A 13909-nucleotide genomic window follows, 5' to 3' on the forward strand; every position below is an offset into this window, starting at 1 on the left:
ATTGGCACGACTAGTGAGTCATTTTAGGACTACGGTAGACTGACAAAATGCTGCAACTTTTTGGCATTAACTTATGTTTACACAGCAGCTGGCTTACAAGATGACAGTCTGTATGGACTGCAGCTACAGTATGTCTATGCCATCTATGTCAGTTTACGTATGACTGCTCTGTCCAGCCATCACATTAGTAATGCATTAACCCATTCAGGCCGGAGACCCAGTTAACTCATGTATTATTAAAGACCAGTGCTGCTCAGATAAGCACAAAATTTAGTGTTAAATTCAAGTTGAAATGCCAATGATAACAGACTTAACTACAAGGGAATGTGTATACAAAATAAACAAATAACAGCATTTCTTGTTGCTCCAGTTTTAAGCCAGACAAGACATAGCTATAACATTATTTGCTTTACTCTCTGTATGCATCTTCTGTCTTGTTAACTTTGTCTTATGTTCTGTCTCCCCATCAGATTGCTGTCCAGTGTCAGCCATTTGGTTTTAGATGAGATCCATGAGAGAAGCCTGCAATCTGATGTTTTGCTGGTCATTGTGAAGGACCTGCTCAACCGCCGAGACGACCTCAAAGTCGTCCTCATGAGTGCCACACTCAACGCAGAGAAGTTCTCTAAATATTTTGGTATACACTTTAGTAATGACGAGCCAAATTTTTCTTAGCGAATATGTTATGTTGCACGTTATGTATTGGAAGAAGACCAAATCATTCCTGTTGGATTAATTGTTTTTCTCCTTATTCCCAACCCCTTCCGTTGTGTCAAAATCCTTTAGACAAGTGTCCAATGATCCACATCCCCGGCTTGACTTTCCCAGTGCAAGAGTTCCTGCTTGAGGATGTTGTGGAGATGACCAGGTAGAACAGCACTGCTCCCAATACACATAAATATACACTAATTCAGATGGAACCTATACCATCCTACTCTGGGGTATTATATAAGCTGGTTGGTGTCTTTCTGCTAGGTATTGTCCCCAGAATCAGGACCGTCGACCCTCCTGGAAAAGAGGCTTTTGGCAGGGACGTAACTCCAGACCTGAGAAGGAGGAGAAAGAGGCTGAATACAAGGAGAGCTGGCCTTGTTATGCACGCACACTACAGGGCAGGTGAGTTGGAAAAAACAGCAGGATAGTAAAATTGGCAGAGTAATTGCCAGGTTGATAGATGTGTTGTTTAGGTGGGATGTTTTGGCTGTTTGACAATGTCATAAAAAGAAGAAAAGTGCCTTTTCTATGTGGATTTGAACTTTAAGTTGAAACCAGAGCATGTTAAAAGCTGTATACTCTGATCCGCTAGCAGTTTACGGAGCAGGGTGATTGGTTGTGAACACCTTACCCTTTGATAATTGTCTCTTAAACACTGATTTATACATCTGCATTTAAGTGTTGCACCTACAGCATAGGTGGCTGCAGTGTCTCCTCACATATGTAAAAGACAAAATTGTAGCGTATGTGCTCCTCTTCAAAAATGTATCTATAGATAGAGGTTATACAGGCTACACAAACACTGTAAGATCTGCTTTTGCCCCTTTTAACTCCACAAAACTTTGTAGTGTTGCTTTCCCGTCAGTAAGTGCCTAAGCATTTTCAAGGAGACCAGCTCATCTTGAGATGTCATCCTCTTTTCAATAATGCTCTCCCTCATTAAGCACAGATATTTGCAGTACAGTCCCTCTCTTCTTTGCCATAGTTATTACTGCTCTGTAAATGCATTCAGGCTCAACACTACCTGAGTACACAACACCACAATCTTGTTAAATGAAAGCACTACAACAGTTGATGGGGAGAGCTCTTGGCAGAGCTATAGATCACTTCCCACGCTGTATTTGCCCACACTGCCTTCCTACGCTTTATGCAGGTGGAGTAACTCCTTGATGCCCAAGTGAAATTCAGGCTTCACTAACAAATGTGAAATCAAATACGACTTAAACTAGTTTACTAGCAAAGTAGGACTACATCCAGTACAGAAGGAACTCTTAAGTGTGCTTAAATATGCTTTATCAGTGTGAGTTCTACATACTGGCAGTTTGTTGTATGCAAGCTAGCAACACGACCAACTTAACCTCAACAGTTTCCATTCAACACTGTTCTCCCTCACTTCACCAGTTTCTGATTTATTCTATTGCTAATCAGACTATTATATTAAGTAATACACAATCTTATGCTGTTAGCCAGCCGATATATTGCATCCCTACTCGGAACCTTTTATCTGTATGAAGCTATAAAAGTTTTATATATTGTTATTTATCGTCTTTTTTAATGCCTTTTTATATACAGTATTTCAAGTACCGTGCAAAGCATTTACTAACTTGAGAAATAAAACATAGATAATTCAGACTTTTTAATGCACACAACAATAAATCCATTCGGCCAAGGTCACTATGGAAATACATGAACCAGCAGTGGAGGTAACAGAGGAATCGCACAGCCATAAATTATATAAACTTTTTGAGGCAGATGACGTTTTAAGGACCACAACTGAAAATGCTTCTGAGCAGCTGCGATACATTCAGCCCGGCATGTAACCAAATGGAAGGTATATTCGTGCTGACTGAATATCAATACCTGAAAAAAGACACCAACTTATGCTTCATATACACCATAATGATTCAATAGAGTCTTTGATGAAATGCCCATGGTGTATAAATATCTTGGAATAAGTCGCCTAGAATTTTTATTGTGACAATGCAGGGACCTTTACTAGTCGCCATTCTCTCAAGTCTTATCAGCTCATTAATAACTTGTCAATCACACATCAAAGACAATGCCCAGGGAAGAGGAGTATTCCTCATTTGAAAACTTTTTTTGTGTGTAACAAAACAATTCACAGATGTTCATCACTGAGCATTTGAAAAGGGAAATAAAGATAATAAATTTAAACTAAAGAATCTGTGGCAAAGTAGTGAACTGTTGTTTCTAATGGCTGATGGAAAACGCATCATTACAAGTGATACAAATTTAGTTGCTTCCAGTTGCTGAGGCATTAGAGTTTTACAGCAAATAACTGTTGTGTCAATCAAAATATGTGTCAAGCATGAGTAAATCAATTTTTTTCATGGACGCATTATACACCACCAGGATAAAAACCTCTGTCTGGAAATATATAAACCTCTTGCTTTCATTATCCAGCTGTGACAGCTAGAGCAAGAAGGGGACATTTATACTACCGTGTTGTAATGTAACCCGTGTTTATTGTGTCCCATGTTTTACAGATACTCTGACAAGACCATTGAGGCACTGGAGATATTGGACGGTGATGAAAAGATCGACCTGGAGCTGATCATGGCACTGATCCGCCATATTGTACTCAAGGAGGAGGTGAGTTTCCTCTGGTATGCCTGGTTATCTGAAAGTGGCAATGTTCTAGTATCCTAAATCTGTTTTTCAATTAAGTACATTTGTCTGCAAAGATGCTTCCAGGTAGCCTATGATTGTATCATTAAAACTCGTCTTGTAGATTTTAAGATCTGTGTTCTTGGACTTGAAAATCTTCAGACATTTTTGATCTTAGACAGAGAGAAACAGCGGTGATCAGATCAAATAAATGTGAATAGTTGACACAGACACAGAAAGTGACAAAAGGAGAGAAGTATAGTGCATTCCTAGGTAGAGCAGATGGAAGGAACAGGAGGGCTAGCTTCCAAACACAGCGACATTAGATCAGAGGAAATAACACCGATCCTGGCAGCAGATCTGTGCTAATGAGTGATCGAACAGATGCTCTCCCGACGCACATCCATTCCCTTTTTTCTCTTTCCAGTTCTTGTTAAATTTCCTCGTTTTTAATGTCTGCGTCATTTCAGTGCTCAGTTCAAGACTTTAGTAATGTGGAGTATGTCAACAAATTCAAATGAAAGTGCTCTTGTATGTTTTACTTTTTCAGTAGACCTAATTAATCAAAACCTAACTACATCCACATCAGGAGTTGTTGGTGAAGACAAATTGAAGCTCAAAGGCAGAATCCTTCTAGGCAGAAAACTTGGCAAAAATAGTCAGGAAATTTCCTGTTGAGATTAGAATGTGCAGTATGATCCCTGTATTGTATTTTGCCGTTTCGATTAACAGAGTCACATAGGCCACGGCCAACGTGCGCAAGGACGGAGCTGAACAATAAAACAGAATATCACATTCGTTGTAGCCTTTTGTCACTAGTAAACACACAATGATTATGTTTTTGTAAGTCTTGTGAGGAGGAGAATAAATATGGGTGAGGAGAACCTGCAAGGAAATCAAGGTGCTAGAATAGAAGAAAGGGAGAAAAAAAAAATGACACCCTCATTTTTCCTTTATTTTCCAAAGAGAAGTGGAAATAGTTCGACTTATTTATTTTGGTTTGACTTGTGGCTGCGTTTGTGAAAAACATATAGAAGAGAGAGGAACTGAAGAGAGAGAGAGAGAGAGAGGCCCAGAATGAGGAGTGACTAACGCAGAGAGACAGAATAATTATCCCTTTCCATATGAAGTCGTATCTCTATCGGTCATGGCAACCCTGAGCCAGTAGACCAGCTGATTCGCTGTGGCATTGTCAAACAGCCGAGAGGGAACAGGCTGATTTGCTATGACTGCATTCTGAGCCGAGGATACAGCCGTCTGCCAGGCTTTCTACTGTGATGATTGGTTAATTATGTCGCAGGGGTCTATGATTAGACACCTAGAGCGATGACATGTAGGCATTAATGAACACCTGCTGGGTGCAACTTTGCGTGTTTGGTTGGCTATGTGTGTGCGCTAAATAGTAAGCCAGCATTACATAGCTAACTGTACTGCTACTTGGTTTTTAGTTGGAATTAATTAGAGCCTCTCTCTGTACTGCATGTGTGTGAACATGTGTCTCTGTTAGATTGTAACTAGGCGCACTGCCTGCATCTCTCCCTCCCTGCTGTCACTTTCACACACATGCATATGCACAGACGTTAACACACACACACACACACACACACACACACACACACACATACACATGTAGTCCCACGTGGGTGTCAGTGGTGAGCTCTGGTAATAATAATTAACTCTAATTAAAAGGCAGGGGTGCTCAGGGCCCAGAAGCTACCTTTTTATGTCTGTTCTTCATCTCCCCTTCATTCCTCTCCGGAAATTAGTCCTTTTTAAAGAGTGGGTTATTTTAAACCAGCTTAATATTTTCCTGAGAACAATTTTTCATTTAAATTTAGTACTTTGATGTGGTGAAATAGCATTGACAGAACCTTTACTGCACTGGTGATAATTGAAACCAAACATAAAGCCTGGATTTTACTCAGGTTTTCAGAGTTCGCAGTTTTTCAAATTATTATCTTTAGTTGATATCAATGCTTATGAAAAGATTATTGACACCGATCCAACTTCTTCTTTCCTCATTGCAAAATCTCACTTCAGCGTATTTGCTAATACCAACTACTGACCAGATAGTAATGCTCTCATTTTAATGTAAAATCTGTATACCACACTGTATGGAACTCATTGGGATCATCTTTATGTAAGATTACATCAGGCCTCAGATTAATGTGGCCAAAAAAAACTTGAGTGGATGGCCTGCCATGACTGATGTTATTATAAGATTCAGTGTTTCCACTACGTGTGGAAACTTGAATTGCATAATAACATTAACAAAGAAACCGTCCTCAACGTTGATTCGTCATGTCATGGCAGATACCTGATCCGCTTAACAAGGTCGGTATCTTTGTAGATGCAGATCTAGTGAATCGGATTGGTTCTGTGTGTGTATGCCGTGAACTGTAGCATTCATATTTATGTGTAAAATATCATCTCACATAATTCTTTACAGCTTTCTAGATGTCCCGTTGCTTTGTTAGTAGCTAATAATTTGAACATCTGTTCTGTATATCTGGTAACATGGATGGCATTTGTCTTTATTTGCACATCTGTAAACTGTAATCTGCTGACCTGTAAATCACTTAAATATTCAGTTTAGTCCACATGGTGAAAATATTTCAGTTAGAATATTAGAAACTATGTCTGTAATCTGAATCTTTATCTCTTCATTTTATATTTTATCTGTATCCTGTTCCTAAGAGATATTCTTACTCTCTAGGGACACTTAATGTAGGTTTACCTTCATAATGCATTGTCAGACAGCTGAATGTGCAGAGATCAGCTCATGCTGGAATACCTCCAACTCTATTAGTCAGAATCATCTGTTATCCCGATGATGTTTTCTCAGCTTGTGTTTTTGTGTTTATATATTTTCAAGGTGACTAATTGGTTTTCCTTTTTTTTTTTCGCTGACCGCGAGAATTAAGTGCATCCCTGCGGTAATGTGAAGCAGGCCCTGTTCTGTAGCGGGAACATGTTGCAATGAAGATGTTGGCAGGTGATGTCAGGGCCTATTGTGTGGCTGAACGTAGAGGTTCGGAGCCCAGGGCAAGTCATCTTCATTTGCCTCGCCTCAGCTCCTCCGAGGACACGGGAACCTCGTTCTCTTGGCTCAGTTGTTGCTGAGGCTCCTCCGACTAATGACTGTTTGCTCCTGTCAGCAGTTTGTTTCTTGTTGCGGTTGTTTCTGCTGAAGTCCTGCTGGTTTTTGTTTGTCTGTCAGCGTCTTAAGTGTTGTGTCATGTTCTTTGTCTGACAGGAAGGAGCAATCTTGGTCTTCCTGCCCGGCTGGGACAACATCAGCAGTCTTAATGACCTGCTCATGGCTCAGCAGATGTTCCGATCAGGTATTCACACATAATAACACGCATACACCGTGTGGATGCGAGTATACGCCAGTGACTTACAGGTTAATACAAATCATTGTTCATTTGAGTTGTGTTGTTTTTGTGCCTTTAAATTTATCTGGATAAAAAAAATGTGATCATGAATGTTTTTTTAGTCGTCAGTTCCGGCTTTAAACCCCCGCAAACACACTACTAGTTAAATTATTTTATAACTATGGTGATAATTATTTTGTTGTCCACAATTAATTACATGTAATTGGGTGTGATTTTTTGTGTATTATGAGAAGAATGATTGCTCTTGTGTATCGAATCAGACACTCCATGAACACAGGTGAATTCAGACCAATCATAATCATTTCTTTTGAGCACACTTTGATTAACCAGGCTGTTACAATCACAACCTTTACATGCAGTATAAATGTGTTTATAAAGTGCCATGTAAAAGTGAGTTTTCTGTACATTTATAGAAATTTCATGGTTATATTTTTAGACATCATGCAGCTCTACACACTTGGAGTTGTATCTTACGTCTGCAAACGGTGCTTTGTTTGAGTTTTTCTTCTGTGCCCTGTTGTGTTTCAGACCGGTTCGTTATCATCCCTTTGCACTCCCTCATGCCGACTGTTAATCAGACGCAGGTCAGCATTTTCTGCCTCTCTCTTTGTCTCTCTGACTGTGCCTTTTTCTGTGTCTCCAACAAATGTCCTGCTTTATTCCCTTCTCAATATCAGAAAAGTCCAATCTCATCTTTCTTCTTCACTCTTCTCAGGTGTTCAAAAGGCCTCCTCCTGGTGTAAGAAAGATTGTGATTGCTACCAACATAGCTGAGACCAGGTACGTGTGTGTGTGTGTGTGTGTTTGGGTTGTCCAGCATTTGTATTTACTGCCTTTGAAAATTTATTTTTGGCTGTTCTGTTCCTGTGAAAGTTCTGTTCTGTTCCCTTGTAAGTTGAGGGAAAAATGCAAAAAAAATGTAATGACATTTTATTTTCAGTCGTGTATGAGTGTGTTTTTGTGTACACTTGCAATGCAGCAGATCTCAGTCATTTATGGAAACAGTGGATATGGGACTAATTAGCATACATTTCGTAAATTGATTATAAATACTGTCATATTGGCTTGGATGGAGCACACTGACTCTGTGACAGGCAATTTCTTAATGTTTTCACAGAGCCTCACACACACACACACACACACACACACACACAACTCAGCAAATTAAGAAGCTGTCTGCACTCTCCTCACATCACTCCACTAAATATAGACTCTAAACCTACCAAAAAGCTCAATTTTATTTTTACCTCTGAATGATTGTGTGCATGAGTCCTGGATAAGCATTTTTGACAGACTGCTTTGAAGTGTTTTTCTCTCTGATTTGGTCTTTATTCCATCGCTGTTTTCTTTCTCATCCTCCCTCCCACCTCTCTCTCTCTCTCTCTCTCTCTCTCTCTCTCTCTCTCTCTCTAAACTCTTCCTCACAGCATCACCATAGACGACGTTGTGTATGTGATAGATGGAGGGAAGATTAAGGAAACCAACTTCGACACCAACAACAACATCAGTACTATGACAGCTGAGTGGGTTAGCCTAGCCAATGCCAAACAGAGGAAAGGACGTGCTGGCAGGTGTGTATTTGTGTTTGTTTACACACAGGGTTATTTGTGGATATTTTTATGAGGGCATGCTGTATATTAGCACCTCTGGGTATGCAATACTATTCTGGGAGGATTATTTTGCCTTCCTTTTTGTCATCTAAGCTCTCCGTCAGTCTTCCCCATCAACTCACTCCTTCCTGCCTTGTCATGTGTAAACATAGAGGAAGGCAAAGTGTAGTCTCTCTCAGATTATTTCCAGTCTGTGACTCGAGACGTCTGCTCTTTATCCAGCCCCGCCATCAAAATGGAGCAAGGCCCAATTAGCAGGAGGCTGCTTACTGAGTGCAGTTTCATCCCATTGATTTTGAATTAAGCCCTTTTCACAGGACTGATATAACACATAACCTTTTTTTCCTCTCTCACCCCCACTCTCTTCTTCTCTGCATTTATATAGAGTGTGTCCAGGGAAATGCTATCATCTGTACAACGGTCTCAGGGCCAGCCTGCTGGATGCCTATCAATTACCCGAAATCATGAGGACACCACTGGAGGAGCTCTGCTTGCAGATCAAGGTTGTGTATATGGAGAGAAAGACGCAGACGGTCTGACAGAGAGAGACAAATTGTGGCAAAAAGTGTCAACTTGAGAGGTTGAGATGAGGACAACGTTGCTATGAATGAGTTTTGTGAGTGCGGGGACAAACGAGGACAGCACTGCTGTTTTTGGTCTTTCGTTGAATTACAGGCTCTCCTGCTTAATGAGAACTAGGGTTGAATATCCTCGGCTGACTCATGCCCCCTTGCTCCATCCCTTTCTCTCTCTCTCTTTTTTTTTTTCCCTCCACAGACAACAAAATTGCTCCTCTTCAAGGTCTCGTTCTATTACATGAACAGTCGCTTTCTTCTTTGATTGCTCACAATTTTTTCTCCCTACTCTTTTAGCTTTCTCTTTTTAAATCCTCATACTCCACTCACACATATTTCAACACATGCTAATGGAATATTAAGCCAAAGTTCACACAGATCTAGTGTTTGCAATGATTGTTCTCACCGGTGACTTTACAGGATATGTTTGTTGAGTGTGTTTCTTCCACTAGCCTCAGCTGGATGTATTTGAGTATGTGTGTGTAATGTGGCTTTTTGAAGCTAGTGGGTGAGAGGCGGACTAATGCATCAGTCTGTCCTTAAAGTGTGAGAAACACTGACAACATGCTAACCCAGAGCATATTCTCTAATGCACAAACACTTCAACACCACCCTATTAGTCAGACATAAAAACGTGGTCGCTTTCTTACTCTTCAGTTTGCAACAGGTAGATGTTTGAGTTGTTTAAAAATCCTGTTTTTGATGTGAGAGTGAATACATATTTAGAGAATGTAGATATTCATAGTATCAGGTCTTATCAATCTGTGGTCAGAGTAGCTCTAAGGGAAGCATGTTAATGTGGTTAACGCTACACAGTGCAGGTTGTTTGTCAACATACATTTTGTCAATAATGATATGATTAAACGTCATACAGTGTGTACAATATGTTTGAGGGATAAATATTGCAGTGTAGCTGACTATATCCATGGGCTTCTTGGGTTAACCACAATTCAACTGGCCACAAATGACAAGCACTTAGACAAAGGGAGTGGCAATTAGTGCTAAAATGCTGTTTATCAATGACTGGTGTAATGTAATGTGATACTTTCTATCCAGATATTGAAGCTTGGGTTTATAGCTCGATTCCTGGAAAAAGCTCTGGACCCTCCCACCGAAAAGGCCGTCAATCTAGCCATCAAGAACCTGATAGACCTGGTAAGAAAGAATAAAGAGCAATCAAAACCATTTAAAAACATGTTAAGGACACAAACCAATAATAGTAATGAACTGTTTTTATAAAAATCTAAAGTTCCAGCAAGTATTTTTGGTAGAGAGACTATCCTTCGACCTGAGCACGTTAATTCAAGGTCTCCTGTCAGCAAGCGTTATCCTTGCAGATGTTTTGGGCAAGACAACAAATGTACTAGCTTGAAGGATGTGAAGGATCTCCTTCTAGAGGAGAGAGGATATAAAAAAAAACCTGGGGCCAACAGAGAAATCAGTACTTATTAGAAGGTTTAGGAAGATAAAACATGAGTGTTTTTTTAATGATATGGATAAAAACACAATAAAAATCAATGGAGGAAGCAGTGCTTGATTCTGACAAAAATGAAACTCAAAGCAGCTGCTCCTGAAAGTATTAAAAATGATAACATGATTAAAAAGAAGACCTTTATTAACCTGTTGCTGTGTTGGTAAAGGCTTTTTTAAAAATTTTTTGCTCTTAACGAAGCAGTGGACATTAATTCCCTTCTTTGTTAATATGGTTAAAACACCTTGTGTCGAGCATAAGATGACTAAACGTGTGTGCATTTTCTTTGTTTCGTGACTACGTTGTGTGTTAGAACGCCTTGGACCGTTCAGAGAACCTCACAGCGCTGGGTTTCCACCTGGCTCGTCTGCCTGTGGAGCCTCACATCGGAAAACTCATCTTGTTTGGGGCTCTGTTGGGCTGCCTCGACCCTGTTCTCACAATTGCTGCTTCACTCAGCTTCAAAGACCCTTTCTTCATACCCCTGGTAGGGCAGTGAGTTCACAAACATGAAAGCTTATGTCATCTGCAACACACATTGCTGCACTCGACTGTACCTTCTGACTTTTTTGTTGCAATGTCGATCTTAAATACATTTTCTTTTATGCATCTGAACCTTTCTCAGGGTAAAGAGAAGATGGCAGACATGAGGAGAAGGACCCTGTCTAGAAACTCCAAGAGTGACCACCTCACTATTGTTAATGCTTTCCAGGTAAAACAGCTCACATCTGTCAGTTTGCTTTCATCTCTGTCTGCTGCATGAATTGATCCTGTCTTCATTTATCACCCATTGATTCGTTAGGGCTGGGAGGAAGCGAAACAGCGTGGTTCCAGGTATGAGAGGGAGTACTGCTGGGACAACTTCCTGTCTGCCAATACACTCCAGGTGAGCCGGGCTGATTGCAAGTGCTGTGCTGAGCTATACACCGATGTGCTTTGAAAATAAAACCCAGGGTTGTCCATGATTACGTTTGGAGTTTGACTTGTGTCTTTTGTCTTTAAGTAATTTAGCTGTTATCTTTCAGATGCTGCACAACATGAAGGGTCAGTTTACTGAACATTTAATGAATGCAGGCTTTGTCAGCAGCAGAGACCCCAAAGACCCCAAATCTAACGTCAACTCGGGTAACTAAGATGAGTTGTTTAAGTGCAATTCAGCTATCAGACAAGAAAGCAGTCAGGCTATGGAACTGTGCTAAAGTATGATGTGTTCTTTTTCTAACGTCTTTCCTCAGACAACGAGAAGTTAATCAAGGCAGTGATTGTAGCCGGTCTGTACCCAAAGGTGGCCATGATCAGACCATCACACAGCAAAAAGAGGCCCGGGTGAGTCTCACCAATTCAAAGAGAGAGTTAAGCAATGACTGACAGGGGAAAAAGGCTAAAGACCACAAGATAGAGAAGTGCACAATCATTCTTATTGATCTCTACACAGAAAAATGGCCTTCAAACTACAATATCTCATCATCTCGGGTAAGAGTTCTGGAACGATACTGTGACAATTACCTGAAGCAGTGCAAAGACCATGTTAGGAAAACTGTCGAAAACAGAGGCGCTTTTGCAGCTGAAGATCAATGCAGTCATCATAAAACTGCCCTCAGGCAGCTGTCATAGGCAGCGGCTGTGACCTGTGTGCAAAAGACAGACACACGCAACAGGGAGACACACACACACACAAACACGCACTCACTCACATTAAGGCTGTCACTTTTATTTGTCTGTCTCCATGACAGCTTTAGACCCAGTTGCACAGTGAAATTGCCAGGGTCATTTCCTTTGCATAAGTAATTCTCAGCAGTTGTGATGCTAAGCCAGTTGTGAGTTTTCTTTGCAGTATTTAATGAATTTGTTGCTCGATTAAGCACTTTTTGTTTGTTTTGCTGCCAAATCAGACAGCTGTCTGGTACAAGCAGCTTGTTCCCTGCAGTCAAGCAGTCGGTGTCGTTTGCCCGACAAGCAGGAGTTTGGAATACAGTGTTACTTTCATGTAAGAGATGGTTTGCTAACAGCATCACAATTTTTCTTTGATACCCTCCATGCCAAAGTGGCATGAGGCGGTCTTTGTGTATCATATTAACAGCTTTGGATGAAGCCAAAAGCATCTGATGAGTTCTTTTTAAAGAGATTTAACAAAATTTATTCTGGTGATAATCAATTTCCACAGAATTTGGGTGACAACATGTGCATACAAACACACATACTGATAGAAATTCTACAATACAATAACATTTCTGTAGCATGTTGAAACACATCTTAATAACTAGAAAGCTTCAGCATAATACTGCGTGGTGGCAGTGATGGGAATGTTGTTACAGCTTGTTGACATTCTGCTTTCAGCTGCCACTATAAATATTTTTTTCAACTATGGTAGCAACTAACGATTATTTTCACTATTGATTAATCTACATTAATTGATTTTTTTTTTTTAATCAGTCCATAAATTAGTCCATAAAATGTCAGAAAAGAGTGAAAAATGCCCTGCACATATTTTTTGGAACCCAAGGTGACAGCAGTCTGAAATTGACATTTGGTATTTTTCTTGATAAATTAGTTAAAGAATTAATTGATTATCAAAATTGTTGCAGATAAATTTTCTGTCTATTGACTAATCAGTTAATCAGTTGATTGTTTCAGGTCTACTTTCCACAGATTCTAAAGCACCTTTTTATGAAACTGTAGTATCATAAAATTGTCAAAAAAACTGTCATAAAGTTTCCTCTTGGTGTTCTTGTGTCAGTTATTGAGATAATGATGGTAATAAAACTCATATTTTTGCTTTGAAGTGTCAGGAATGTGATTTTTTACCAATATACTCAGTCCTACCATCACACAGACACACATACTCTAACATCTTATCTTTCTCAGGGTTAAGGTGTACACCCAGGCTGACGGGAAGGTGTGTATCCACCCGAAATCTGTCAATTATGAAGAGACCGAGTTCAACTACACATGGCTCATCTATCACCTAAAGATGAGAACGAGCAGTGTGAGTAATCTAGATGGAAACACAATAAAACACATGCGCCAGTCACATTTATGTTGTGCTTTATAAATGTTTTGTGTTTTTACAATTGAGTGCATGTTGCTGTGTCCATCTGAAGGGCGCATGTGAGTAGAAAGGACCAGTGGTTAAAGGTTGGCAGCAGTGCCACACCAGCTTTACTCTGAATGAATATTTGATTAAAACGCTGCCTTTCAACTCTATCTCAAAGGCTCTTGTGCTTCAAAGCTTCCAGACACAATATAAGAGGTGGAGGGGAGGGGGCGGCAAAACGGTCAATGCGGCTCCCTGACTGCCACCCTCTCTTTTCTCTCGCTTCCTATGTTTTTCTCTTTTTTTTTGCCCCTCTTCACACTCCCAATTTCCTCTCCCTCCCTTCCATCTATCTGTCTTTGTTCTTTCTGTGCTCTCTCTCTTTGTGAATGTTACCATTCTGCAGAAAAACACCTTTCATGTCCTCTCTGATTGCTGCCTGCGCCTTTGTCTCTCACTTTGCTGCCTTTGTCTTTATG

The 13909-nt window shown here is 40.2% G+C and overlaps 1 protein-coding gene across 2 annotated transcripts in view; it reads left to right on the plus strand.

Annotated features, from left to right (window-relative positions):
* dhx36 (DEAH (Asp-Glu-Ala-His) box polypeptide 36) overlaps window positions 1-13909 on the plus strand; it is a 28355-nt gene that overhangs the window by 12116 nt on the left and 2330 nt on the right. Inside the window, exons 9-24 of one of the 2 annotated variants that reach the window (XM_044353266.1) lie at window positions 471-637; window positions 787-868; window positions 976-1116; window positions 3222-3327; window positions 6599-6686; window positions 7269-7324; window positions 7456-7520; window positions 8168-8311; window positions 8736-8853; window positions 9982-10080; window positions 10710-10883; window positions 11022-11108; window positions 11199-11282; window positions 11422-11521; window positions 11632-11722; window positions 13262-13382. In XM_044353266.1, coding sequence (XP_044209201.1) covers window positions 471-637; window positions 787-868; window positions 976-1116; window positions 3222-3327; window positions 6599-6686; window positions 7269-7324; window positions 7456-7520; window positions 8168-8311; window positions 8736-8853; window positions 9982-10080; window positions 10710-10883; window positions 11022-11108; window positions 11199-11282; window positions 11422-11521; window positions 11632-11722; window positions 13262-13382 — 1723 coding nt within the window. The other variant, XM_044353267.1, reaches the window with a different exon arrangement.

Source organism: Thunnus albacares, chromosome 6 (assembly GCF_914725855.1).
Source record: "Thunnus albacares chromosome 6, fThuAlb1.1, whole genome shotgun sequence".
In the NCBI taxonomy this organism is placed as follows: domain Eukaryota; kingdom Metazoa; phylum Chordata; class Actinopteri; order Scombriformes; family Scombridae; genus Thunnus; species Thunnus albacares.